Below are 13315 nucleotides of genomic sequence, written 5' to 3'. Positions count from 1 at the left end.
CTTACAATATACTAGGTACTCCTAAGGCCCAAGACTAGAATTCCAGTTCCCATGCTAGCTACGGTAAGGGAAAAATAAGGAGAAAGCCCAACAATCACAAAGATCTTATAAGAATGAATGAGTTCTCTTGGCCGGGCGCGGTGGCTCAAGCCTGTAATCCCAGCACTTTGGGAGGCCGAGACGGGCGGATCAGTAGGTCAGGAGATCGAGACCATCCTGGCTAACACGGTGAAACCCCGTCTCTACTAAAAAATACAAAAAACTAGCCGGGCGAGGTGGCGGGCGCCTGTAGTCCCAGCTACTCAGGAGGCTGAGACAGGAGAATGGCCCGAACCCGGGAGGCGGAGCTTGCAGTGAGCTGAGATCCGGCCACTGCACTCCAGCCTGGGCGACAGAGCGAGACTCCGTCTCAAAAAAAAAAGAAAAAAAAAAAAAAGAATGAATGAGTTGCACATGGTAGTAGTGTGAGTCTCTTTCAGAAAAAAGGCTACAAAAATCAGAACAAATGGGGTTTAAAAACTTCTATAAAAGACATCCCTTGGAGCCATAATGTACAAAAGTCTCAGACTGGTGACAGAATGCAGTGGTGTGTGAAGTTTAACAATTGCCTTTGGTAGTGAGAGGTGGTGGGGCTGGAGAAGAGGGAAGCCCTGGTTGTACCATTTGCCAATTTCTGTGGTGTAAACACTCCCACTGTGGATGAATTTTAAGCTACCAATATGAGGTCGCGGTTTGTAGAGTCTGGAAAAGATGCTCACAATCAGCTCTCACGAGCTGGAAAGAGCACCAGCATCCATTGGCTGTAGGCCAAATTCAGCCCACAGACTTGTTCTGTTTGGCCAGGAAAATGTTGGCCCACACAGTGCTTTAAAAATTCAAACAAATTGACAACATTTAAAACTCAGGATATTTTATTTTTTCTTAAAAAAAAAAAAAAGAATCAGATCTAGAGCTGCTTTCTAAAGAGTAGAAGGCCTGGCAGCACGAGGCCCACATTCCTGCATGGCACTGGATGGCTGGCATAAAGTGGCCGCTGCCTTGTCGGTACACACAACTGTACTTTCGCCTAGCTGCAATCCCAACCAGGTCAGCTTCATTTATTCACTTGTTATTGATACTTGTCTGGCCCCTAGAGGGATGGGAGTCTGTGATCTCCAATTTAAAAGCATGAATGGACAGTTTTGCATCCAGATGTGGAACTTTGGTCAAATCACTGGGTAGGACTCCTCCCTCAGTTTCTGCATCGGCAACATTAACAGATTTGACCAAACTTATCTCTAATCGCGATCTCGATCCAACACTGGCGTGCTTTGCAAGTCACTAAATCTGAACAATAAGAGAGGTATGCAGGTCCCTCCCGAGCAGCTTTTATGATCTGCATGTAGAGAGTTCCAAATGCGCCCACCAACATGCAAATAAAAAATTGAACATGTTATAAACTTGAGGTTAAATGTATTTTTATCTTTATATATTTTAGTTGCCTCAGAAAATGAGAATCTAGATAATTTTAACTTTGTCCATTAGGAAACAGCTATTTGTTACATACAGGTTGTTACATACAGGCGAATACAGGCCGGAAGAGTCTGTGGACTTTTTAACATTATACAAGGAAGAGTCTGCCTCATATTCCCAGTCCATTTACCACCTTAGCTAAATGGGGCTCGAAGTGTAAGTTAATTTCAAATTTTATTAGCTTTCCCTACCAATATTATCAGCAAAAACAAATAGCAGTGTAATATACCTTAAGTAAAGGATATCAGCTTGAGAGAACTGTAGACAGAAACAATATTTTTTTAAAAAGTGCCTGTCTAACTTCATGTGTAAATGTAGAAGACACATTCAAATGACTCTTCAGCTCCCAGATCTCAACCACAAAAGAAGCCACTTACAAGAGTCCTATACACACCACATCATAAGCTACAGAATCATAGGAACATAAGGTGTGTCACAGGCATGAATGTCCAACCACAAAATCTTCACCCTGCATCTCTATTCATCCTAAAACATTCCTAGATGAAACAAAGTTCTATTTGAGAATAATCATAAATATCTATGACAGACACTGATTCATAAATGTGCTAAGTGTAAATCTGGATCATTCATACTAGGCTGAGCTGAGGATGTACAAGTCAGTTTGCTGGTAAGTGAGTTTAGCCAACACCAGCATCCCAAAGTTGAGTAGACCTTTCCCATCCTATATAGTGCTAACTGCAAACCTGGGGATTTTCAATAGTCTTAAATGATGAACCATGTAAATATCAACGTCTGCTATGCCTCCTATTTCATATAATAGAATAAACACAAGTTCAGAGTTTATGTCTCATCCTTTTTTGTTCCTGGAACAAATGACAAGTCTTAACTAACAGTGACTGAAAAATAATTAAAAATAGATATACGTTGGGGGAGGGGGGCAGTGATGATATACCAGGTATTTTAAGTCTTAGTCTTCGATATGACTACTACTTCCAGGACAACCTCAGAAAAAGACTGGGCTTCACACAGAATTGCCTCAATTAGCAGGGGCCGGTGTTTGGTCAGGGAAAGACCTAGTCCTTATATATTTCATCGAACAGCTATATTAAGAGATATGGACCTACCTTACTTTTTTTCCTCTACTTGAATTGCTTTGTTTCAAAATATTTATTCTCATAGTCTTGAAGTTATTGCTTTAAGTATAATAGCTTTAAATATGTTTTAGCAACTGAATCTTAGGATTTCAAACACATAAAAGAAATAGGTCCTGAGAAAATTTAACATTGTACTTTGGATGAAAAAACTGCAGAGCTCTCGTTATCTCAATGAGATCCCAGCTACTTAGGAGGTCACAGTTTGAACACCACAGTAGGTTAAAAAAACAAACTTTTACTTGCTGTCAGGGAGCCAGAATGAATAGAAAAGATCACCCTTCAGCCAAGAGACGTAACTTGAAAATGGCAAGACATGTCGCTGTTCCTTGGCATGAAAGAAGCTTTGGCTTACGAGGAAGGACTACTGACTCTTCACTATATGTTTCATGAAGGGTAGGGATGGGAAGAGAGGAAAGAAAAGGTGAAGCAGGTATTAGTTCCTCAAAGTGGCTAGAACAGGGTTGGATTTGTGATCAGCATGTACCATCTTTCATACGTGGGTCACGGATTGGTCTACTCTAGCTTCAAACCCATGGACCAAACAATCCAGGATCTAGCTGTGTTCTGTTCCCCTAAGAAATGGAGAACTGTCATTCAGTTAGGAGTTTCACCCTAGCTGCTTAAATGTCTCCGCTGTATATACAGCTCACTGTTTGAGCAACTTGACAGCAGAATGGAGAAAGGAGAAACGTATCTTCAAGTATACATTTGAAAACATCTCCCTTCAATAAAAGACAATTGAAAATAACGAAACATTTACTCTTTACCTATATTCTACGTGATCTTTATGCCAGCTCATGACTTCATACATTAAGGTCACTTTTCAGATTTAATCTACTAAAATATATATTGATTGTTTTGTTTCTAAGGAAAATTCAACCAATACAGCAAAACTGTACAAAATGTGTAATAAAAACAATGGCAAATTCAGTAAACTTTGTCAAAAGTTAAATAAAATATTATTAACCTATACTTCTATTGAACCTTTTTTTTTCCCCTAGACAAGTATATAATTTCTTCTTATTGCACAAGCAATCATTCTGATAAGGGTTATTACTTAGTACACTAAAGTTTGATGCCTGAATATAGATTTTTAAAATGAAGCCAATACTCTAATCACATGAAAATTTCCCCCAAAATTAATAAGAAATATAATTATAGCATGTGGATTCTTCTCAGAATAACATTATCTGAGGCTTTCTTCAACTACTCCTTTGCGAAGAATTCAAGCTCATATCCCTTTCTCAGCTACACAATCCAAAGATGCACAAATATCTAATAAAAGCTCAACGCTTCTTTTAGAAATTAAAGGGGTCATATACTAATATAATAACCTTTCAGAAGAGTCTTTAAAGCTAAGCTACAATGTAGCACCAAAGTAAAAAAATATATAGAGAGAGAAAAAAATTTTAAAAGATTACTAAAGAAAACACAAGAAATAATCATACTCTTTTCTTAGACATTCCTACCTAGTCCAATGATCAATACAGAAATAACCCTAGATATCTGTCCTGGGTATACGAATATTAATTTTAAAGATCATGTAAATTAATTCTATTTCTATGGCAAAACCATCAGTAGAATTTCCAGTTTGATAAAAGCCTTTCTCTCTCTTTCTGAGCTATTCTTACTTATTATTCTGGAACTCAGGTCCACCACAACATTATGAGAAGCATAGAAAATTGACCACAAACTGAGAATCAACTTTCATTTCAATTGAGAGAAACAAGGCCAATAGAATAGTATTTCAATTAAGTACACCAAGCCCTACAGTATTAATTATGCATTGTAATGCTCCCTCGTTCTTAAAAATCAGTGAATCTAGGTTTAAAAGGCTTTTTAAGTGTCATTATATATTACTGTGAAATACTTTAAGCAAGTTTCTGTTAACTATACAATATTCAACTGATAATCAAATCTTACGTGTTCAGCCATACAACCGTTCCATATAAACATTTTCATTTTCTGTAAATCTATTGCCCTTTGTCTCAAAGCAAAACTGTGTTTTATGTTTCAAAAGGTTACTACGCAGACATTTCTTCTACTGTACATCAGCTACCTTCTAACAAAAATCCTATTTACCTTTCATTAAAAACTTACAGAGAGCTCTACACTGTGTGCTGTTTTACATGCCTTATTTCACTTCACCCTCACCACAGCCTCAAGGAACTGAACAAGAAGAGACAACAGAGTGAGAATGAGATTCTGGAGCCTGACTCTACTTGTGTACGACATCCTGCTTCCTCCACTTCCTAGCCGTCGGACTTCACCTCTCCTTTTACAGATGAGACAACTGGGACTCAGATAAAAAGAGATAGAGCCAAGTCATTTCTCAGGAGCAAACTGTTACTAGGAAGCAAGAAGAATGGAATAGAAGACTCCCTCTGGAAAAAGGAGGCATCTTAAAATGGATCAGGGATTGGGGGTGGGAGGGATTGTTCAGAAAAGACAACCATAACCAATTGCACACCAATTAAACCAACCCACCTAAGTAAGTGGAAGAGCCAAGTAAAACTGTGGTGCTTGTCCCAAGCAAGTTTTGTTAGCTACTCCACTCCTTACCAGACTGGACTCCTAAGTTCACCACCAAGAACCACTAAGTTCCACAATGTACACAGCACAATACACAATAGGGCCAGCTTTAACTCGTTTTCTGGTAAAGAGAGAGAGGTGAGGATTTCAAGAAGATGACTAAGTACATTGGTTTAAGCACAGGATGACCAGCCAGACAAGTTTTTACCTATTACTTTTGAGATCTTACCAGGAATAGGAATTTAAAGCACGTCATATGAGTGAATGGTTGCCTATGTCAGGATCTAAGAGTGGGAAGACACTAGGAGACATGGGCCAAGAGAGATAAAAAACCATGCTTCAAAGTGTGGAAAACACCATTAGAAAAACCTAAGCCAGGATCTCTAAGGGCAAAGATATACCAAAATGATACAGACATCTATCTGTTTAGCAATTTATGGTATCAAGAGTTTGATTTACAATTCATTAGTACAGCCACTAAATAACTAATATATGGTAAGGGAACTCAAGGAAAAATTAAAACTTGTGCCAGGGGGCTTGGTCTACTAGCAAAATAATTCACAACAAGGTATATCCTACGTATTGTAATCCTAAGAATGCTACTTAACCATATCTGAACTATTCAACTAATTCTTTGGCTTCTAGTATTCTATAGCTATTGGATGTGTCTTACACTAGTTTCCTCAGACTCCAAGCTATCCAAAATTAGTTACTACATTACCTTATCTATTTTGTTTTGTTTTATTTTGTTTTCAGAAATGGGGACCTGCTATGTTGCCCATGCTGGAGTACAGTGGTTATTCACAGGCATAATTACAGTGCACTATAACTTCAAAACCCTGAGCTCAAGTGATCCTCACATCTCAGCCTCCTGAATAACTAGAACTACAGGTGCCTGGCTCTTTTGTTGTTATTGCTGTTGCTGTTTGTTGTTGCTGTTTTAATACCCAAATAGTGCCACAAACATAGTGAGCACACTATTATAGACCACATGCTAATAAGTGGTGAAAAACTCTATAAATACCAATGAAAATCATCAGCTAATTGTAGGGCAGATCGTTTCACATAAAATGGCAGCAGTGGATGACACTGGTTAAATGAATATTCTGGTGAGAGAAATAGAGAATCACCATTAGGCAAACACCAGTAATAACTGCTTCACGAAAAAGTCAATGGATGCTAAAATGAATAGGAAAAAGGGTGATGAGAAACAAGAAATCTGCATAGTCTCAAAGTATATCTCCACACGGCATTTATTAAAAGGAAAAATAGTAACTTTACAGTGCAGTTGTAATAATTAAGAAAAAAAAAAAACTCAAAGGTAATCCCACACCAAGGAAACTGTGGAGTGTCTCAAAATGAAGAATTAGGGACGAGGTACTAGAAGATTCTAGGAGCTGGAACTAGTCATGAGGTGGTCCTACTAGATATTGGTCAGACTTTGTCAACTAGGCAGTTTCTGGAACAGAGTTTATGAGTATGGGTTGAGCACATGAGGCTTAACAAGCTCGTGATAAAAGAGTTCAGGTTTAGTCAGTAATTGTAGCTTGGTCAGGTGGAGCCTGTTTCGTGAGTCATAGTGCAAGTTTGCAACTTATGGCTATATTTCCACTCTCAAGTAATACATATGTAAGACTCTATAGTGAAACGTACTAGTTCTACTGTACATTTTCAATTTTTCTTCTTGTCCTTATGAAGCAATGCCAATGTCATATGTCGCAAAATTATCTTCCTATCATAAAACACTGTTAGCTTTATTTGTTGATTATAAAGCTATTAAAGAGCTTCAGAATTTTAAAAATAATAATAATAATAGTAACATCAGAACTACCAGCTTCTGAGCACAAATCAAGGCAGACACCGCCTTAATCAGGTGAATAAGGTTAACGTCTCCAATAATAAGACATATGAAGTCCCAGACCCTGATGTAACGCACTAAGTAGGCCACACCATCACTTCCAAGGTACTCTTGCCAAAAGTGTTTACCCTCAGTCTAATAATGAGAAAACAAATATCAACAGAAATGAAAGGACATTCTATAAAATTCACCAGTACTCTTCCAAAGTGTCAAAATCATAAAAGACAAAGAAATAGTAAGAAACTGTCACAGACTGCAAATGACTTAAGACATTACAATTAAATCCAACGTGTGGTTCTAGAAAAGGGACATCAGTGAAAAAAAGGCAAAGTTCAAAAAATGTGTCTGTAGATTAACAATATTGCATTAAAATTAACTTACTGATTTTGACAATCATACCATGGTAATGTTAACATTAAGAGAAGCTGGGTGAAGGGTATATGAGAATTCTCTGTCATATTTCTGCAACTCTTCTGTAAGTTTAAAATTATCCCAAAAAAATCTCCCAAAAGTAACATATAATCAAATACATATGGAGTGCTTGGCCAGGAAATTATAATGTAAAACATAACCTTATAAGTAACAGCTGATTGGACTAGGGGCTTCTAAGAATGTCCACAAGAAAGATTAGAAAATGTCAATCAATAAACGTGTCCTCAGCAAGTACTCAAATGCAGTATACCCTATGTTTTAGGTGCCAAAGGGCCCATTACAGAAAGTGTTCAAATAACATTATTTTGTTCAACATTATTTTGTTATAAAGTTGATGAGAATTTTTAAAAAATGATTCCTAGGTGGGGCCACTGTCTGTGTGGAGTTTGCACGTGCTCCTGACGTCTGCGTGAACTTTCTCCCAGTACCCTGGTTTCCTTCCGCATCTCAATGACGTGCGTGTTAGCAGAACTGGGATGTCTAAACGGTCCCAGTGTGAGTATGGGAGTGTGTGTGAGTGTGTCCCGTGCTGGGATGGCTTCATACCTTGCAGCCTGAGCCGCCAGAGGCCACTCACAATCCTAAACTGGAATAAGCGGGTTGGTAAATAAAGGCATGAATAAGTGAATAAATGCATGAATACAAATTACTGTAAAACAAAAATTCATAAATCTATGATAATCATACATACAAATGACAATAAAGATGCGGTACACAAGTGCTTAGCAAGCTCACCACATTTGTTATTATTTGCTTTTTGTGTTTTGTTTTTAGAGACAGGGTCTAACTCTTATGGCTCAGGCTGGACTGCAGTGGCACGTTCCTAACTCACGGCAGCCTCAAACTCCCAGGCTTAAGCAATCTTCTCACCTCAGCATCCTGAGCTGCTGGGACTACAGGCATGTGCCATCACAGCTGGCTAATTTTTTAATTTTTTTGTAGAGACAGGGTCTCGCTCTGTTGAACAGGCTATTGTTTGCTTTTGAACACATGGTGGTAAGAGGTGCTTCTCACAAATTTCACTTTGCAAAGACATACTCTCAGATTTAACCCACCACCACTATGACCACCATCACTCACTGATTCACCAAAAATTGGGTAAATAATTATCTTGTTTAAGCTCACGTTAATTTCAGTGTTTAATATTAGATGTGTTTTGGGTCTTTATTTAAAAGTTTGGTGATGCTATTATGACCAGAAATATGCTACAGGAACTTAATTCTTGTTTATAACAATTAGCATATGGTGAAATTGCTCTCATTACACATTGTTTCACTTGAAGTTGCAGTCTCCAAAGCCCTACTGAAGACATTAAATGATGACTTACTATACGGTAAAACTGTAGAAACGAACAGAACAGAATGAGGGTGAACTTTGGAGTTGTAAGATATCACAGATCACCAAATCCTACTCCTTCCTTTTAAAGTGAAGGATTCTGAGAGTGAGTAAAACATAGGGACTTGAAAAGACATAATTTTGTAACTTCAGTGAAAACAAGCCATGAAGAAGTGAGGCCATCCCAGAATTCAGAGTAAGAGGAAAAATTAAGCTGGAGAAAAAATTAAGCTACATCTTCACCTCTCAGCATTTACTACACTAAATTTCAGCCAGAAAGATTTAAAAATTCAGAATAAAAAACAAAGCCATAAAGAATCTAAAAGAAAATTTAGGTGAAATATTCTTTTCTTTCATATATTAGGATAGAAAAGAACTTCCGAAGTATAAAGGCAAAAATGTCAGAAAAAAAAAGCATACATTGAAAAGTTAACCACATCCAAAGCAGAACAGTATTTAAAATCAAACACTCAGAAAATATATGCAACAAATATGGCATATATAGGACCAACGTCCTGAACATATGCAGATCAATAAGTAATAAATCAATAAACAATAACAACGAACATGCCAACAGAAAATTAGGCAAAGGATACCAAATAGGTATTTCAAAAGAAAATTAAATGGTTAAAAAAAATTTGCAAAAAGGTACAATCTATAATAATTTTTAAAATGCTAACTACAAGATTGATTGATTGAACATATTCTTGATTGAACATATTAAAGATTAAATAATGACTCCCCTCCATACTGGAAAAGTTGCAGAGACAGACACTCCCATGCTCTGCTAGTAAAAGGACTAGTACAATTTTTTTAAATTTGTCAATATACATCAAAACCCTTGAAAACATAATTATCCTTTGCTTTGAATTAGCTATTGACTGTCAAAGTGTCGCTGTGGACTTAGAGTCCCTGAGACCCTCTCACAGGTCTCCAGGGTCAACACCACTCTTTTTATAAAAATAGCAAGACATTATTTGCCTTTTGCTCTATATTCACATTTGGACTTACGGTACAAAAACGATGGTGGGTAAAACTGCCAGCTCCTGAGCATAAATCAAGGCACCAATCAAGGCACCATAACTGTACTAGTGGTCACTGTATTTACTGCCACACAGGTGCAGGAAAAAAAAAAACAAACAAAAGACTTTCACTTAAGTTTATTCACTTATTAATTGCATTAAATCTCAACCCTTGAATATATAACCTTTTAACATTCTGTATGACTGGAGTAAATACAAAGCACATATACTTCTTATCAAAGTATGATGGTTGACTCCCAGGAAAGCACTTGTATGATTGTTTGAGAGCTGAACTAGCTACTTTTTCTATGGAACACCATTTTTACTTGAATGAATGATAACCAAGTACGATTATTCAGATTTAAGTATCTGGCAGACATTTTCTCAAAAATAAACAACGTGAGCCTGTCATTTCAAGGAAAACAACTGATAGCATTTGTTGTTAATGATAAAATTTGAGCTTTCAAGGGAAAATTCACATACTGGAATGCTCATATCCATCACCACAAGCTTGACAGCTTCAAATCTTACAGACTTCTGCTAAGATTAGAGATGATATTAACAAATGTAATTTTTTGATACTGTACAATGAAAGGTGACAACATTTGGAAGATCTGCATAACTCATAAGCAACATTTTACAAAGGAATAATGCATGATAACAAATCAGGCATGGGTAAAAGATCCATTCAAAGTTCAAAATAGGCCAATGGATTATCATATAGTAAGGTAACAATCACCTTGATATGGTGATTCACCCACCTCGGCCTCTGCAGTAGCTGTGTCTGGGTCTAAAGGCACATGCCACCACACCCAGCTACTTTTCTGGATTTTTATTAGAGACAGGGTTTTGCTATGTTGCCCAGTCTGATCTTGAACTCCTGGCCTCAAGCGATCCGCCCGTCTTGGCCTCCCAAAGCACTGGGATTACAGGCGTGAGCCACCACACCCACCCCTAAATAGCTCTTTAATCCCTTCTTTTGTGGATTAGTAGTTCAGCTCTCTCTAAATAAACTTTCCTGTGGAAGGAGAGTTAGTTATTTATTCCCTGTATGGCATTTGGGAGAAGTGAAAAAGATTTGAGTATATCATGAATAAGAAAGAAAAGAGCATAAGAGAATACGCCAGACAGCATGGTGTCCCACAGGAAGAGAACTTTTCATAAGTGTTGATAAAGGCCGGGCGCGGTGGCTCAAGCCTGTAATCCCAGCACTTTGGGAGGCCGAGACGGGCGGATCACGAGGTCAGGAAATCGAGACCATCCTGGCTAACCCGGTGAAACCCCGTATCTACTAAAAAATACAAAAAACTAGCCGGGCGAGGTGGCGGGCGCCTGTAGTCCCAGCTACTGGGGAGGCTGAGGCAGGAGAATGGCGTGAACCCGGGAGGCGGAGCTTGCAGTGAGCAGAGATCGCGCCACCGCACTCCAGCCTGGGCGACAGAGCGAGACTCCCTCTCAAAAAAAAAAAAAAAAAGTGTTGATAAAGTAACAGACACTTACTTATTATGTAGACAAGGTATTTGCTAGAGAAAAGAAAGAAAAAGAGAAAAAGACGGAGAGGAAGAGAAAGAAAAGCAAAATTGCAAGTGATTGCACACATAGTGAGAGGAGAATATCAAAATGTATGCTTTCTCTTAAAAGTGCCCAGAAAAATCTACCTATTCCCTTGGCTGACTAGTCTTTACTCATTTCACTGTTCATGTGCAGAACTGGCAAGAGTTAATGACAGAAAATTAAATTATATGTCAATTTTGTTCCTTCTTAGCAAGTCTGATAAAATACTAAAAGCTATAAAGGGATAAATATTGCCCTAAATCAAATCTGGATAATATTGGAAAGAGACTCCTTCATTTTACAGACTAGGAAAACCAAGTCCTTCAAAAAGTGAAGTCATAACAGAACTCAAATTTATGCTTCAATTTGTACTTTAATACGTATTATCCAATAACCTCTCTTTCCTCAAGAAATTACTTCTGTGGTGATGTTTGCTTGGGGGCTGAATACGTCAAGGATGGGGAAGCTCTCCATTAGGGATAACCATGCTCAGCGCCACAAAACTAAACGGTACAGGTTTGGATTTGGTTTTTCATTAGGAAAAAAGTTTAAAAAAAAATTATCTGCTTTTTAACACAACATAAATACAGTGACCTGGTTGCCCTCAACTGGTTCCTCATGTAATGTTTGGGTCTCAGTTTCCACTTCACTAAAATTAGAAATCTATATCATTCCCAAAGTCCTTTCTTAGAAAGTTGGATAATTCTAAAATCGCTGAAAAAAGAAGTGTTTGGGGGAGGACGGAAGTATGAAATACACCTGGAATGTGTGTATATATAATATATATGGAGAAACTTCAGATCTGGTTGTTCAAATGGCCAAAGACCCAAGAGCGGAATCCCTGGGGTACCCTGCTCTCTGATTGGATTGAGAGCCCTTGAGGTCACTTAATTCCACAGTCAACAATACAAGCCACAGTCAAACAGTATGAAGCCGCTTTACCCCTATACTCCCTTGTTTGTTTCCAGTGGCCAATTGAAAAGGGTTCTCCATTTCCTCCTTTCGAATCTACAATTCATATTCCCAGCCATCATTCATTCCTAGTATCTGTCAATTAACCTCTGGTCATTTATGAAGCACCTACTATGTGCACCCATCACCTAGCACATACCACGTCTTCTATAAATGTCTGTTGACTTGAATTTAATTGCAAGGCCTTGGGAGGCTGCCATGCACTCATCGTTAAGAGTTTTGTGCGGAAGGCGAGTGAAAGAAGAAACCATTTTTCGCCAACCTTGACCTCCTAACGCCTGACACTGGTGTTCCTCCCCACTAATGTGTGACACGTGGTTCCCAAGCGCTGCCTGGGCGGCCCAGGCACTGCTGCTGCAGGCAAAGGGCTGTGAGAGGGGAGAGATGGACACTTACCTGGGAAACCTCTGCTTCAGCTTCCTCAGGCTCTGCCTGGTGGGCGGCACAGACACTAGGCACTGGGCTATCTCCTCGTACTGAGCTTTGGTCAGTATCATGTTGGGCCAGGGACCAGGAGGTGGCGGGAACAAGGAAAAAACACCCTAGGGCTCGAGTAGCCTTGGTGCCGAGGGATGAGGGATAGGCAAACAGCGGCACAGGCCCGGGTCCTCGCCTGCTTGGTTTGCCCCAATCCCCCCTGAAACACACCCCTAGCTGCAAAAGCGGGGCGGAGACTCGCCCGCTCTCAAGCTCCACCGGCACCTCCGCGGCGGGGGCGGGCTGTACACCCGAGTGCCCGTGCTTGGCTTACTGAGCAGCCGCAGTGGGTGCGGCCGAAGGCAACTAGCCGCCATGTCAGTTAAGGGCAAACCAACCAGGAAGTAGCAGCCACCCTTGGAAAGGTGCCGCGCCAGAGTTTCAGCGGGCAAATAGGTATCCCAGGCATCACCCACCTGGGATCAAAGGATCAACAAGGAATGCTTTGTACTCTCGCAATTACTAGAAGCCAGGAGCGCCTGACGCACAGACGAGGAGGCAGGTCT

At 39.2% G+C, this 13315-nt stretch overlaps 1 protein-coding gene across 5 annotated transcripts in view; it reads right to left on the bottom strand.

Annotated features, from left to right (window-relative positions):
• CDIN1 (CDAN1 interacting nuclease 1) overlaps window positions 1-13058 on the bottom strand; it is a 241882-nt gene extending 228824 nt beyond the window's left edge. For all 5 annotated transcript variants that reach the window (XR_010588014.2, XR_012414762.1, XM_073995463.1 and 2 more), the window contains exon 1: window positions 12729-13058. Coding sequence is in view for 2 of the 5 variants with exons in the window: in XM_073995463.1 (XP_073851564.1) it covers window positions 12729-12829 (101 nt within the window). In the remaining 3 variants the exon portion in view is untranslated. The remainder of the gene's footprint in view (window positions 1-12728) is intronic.
• Between the last annotated feature and the right edge of the window lie 257 nt (window positions 13059-13315).

This window comes from Macaca fascicularis, chromosome 7 (assembly GCF_037993035.2).
Source record: "Macaca fascicularis isolate 582-1 chromosome 7, T2T-MFA8v1.1".
Taxonomy (NCBI): Eukaryota; Metazoa; Chordata; class Mammalia; order Primates; family Cercopithecidae; genus Macaca; species Macaca fascicularis.
Note: the sequence above shows the minus strand (reverse complement) of the source record. Positions and strands in the feature narration are given on the sequence as shown.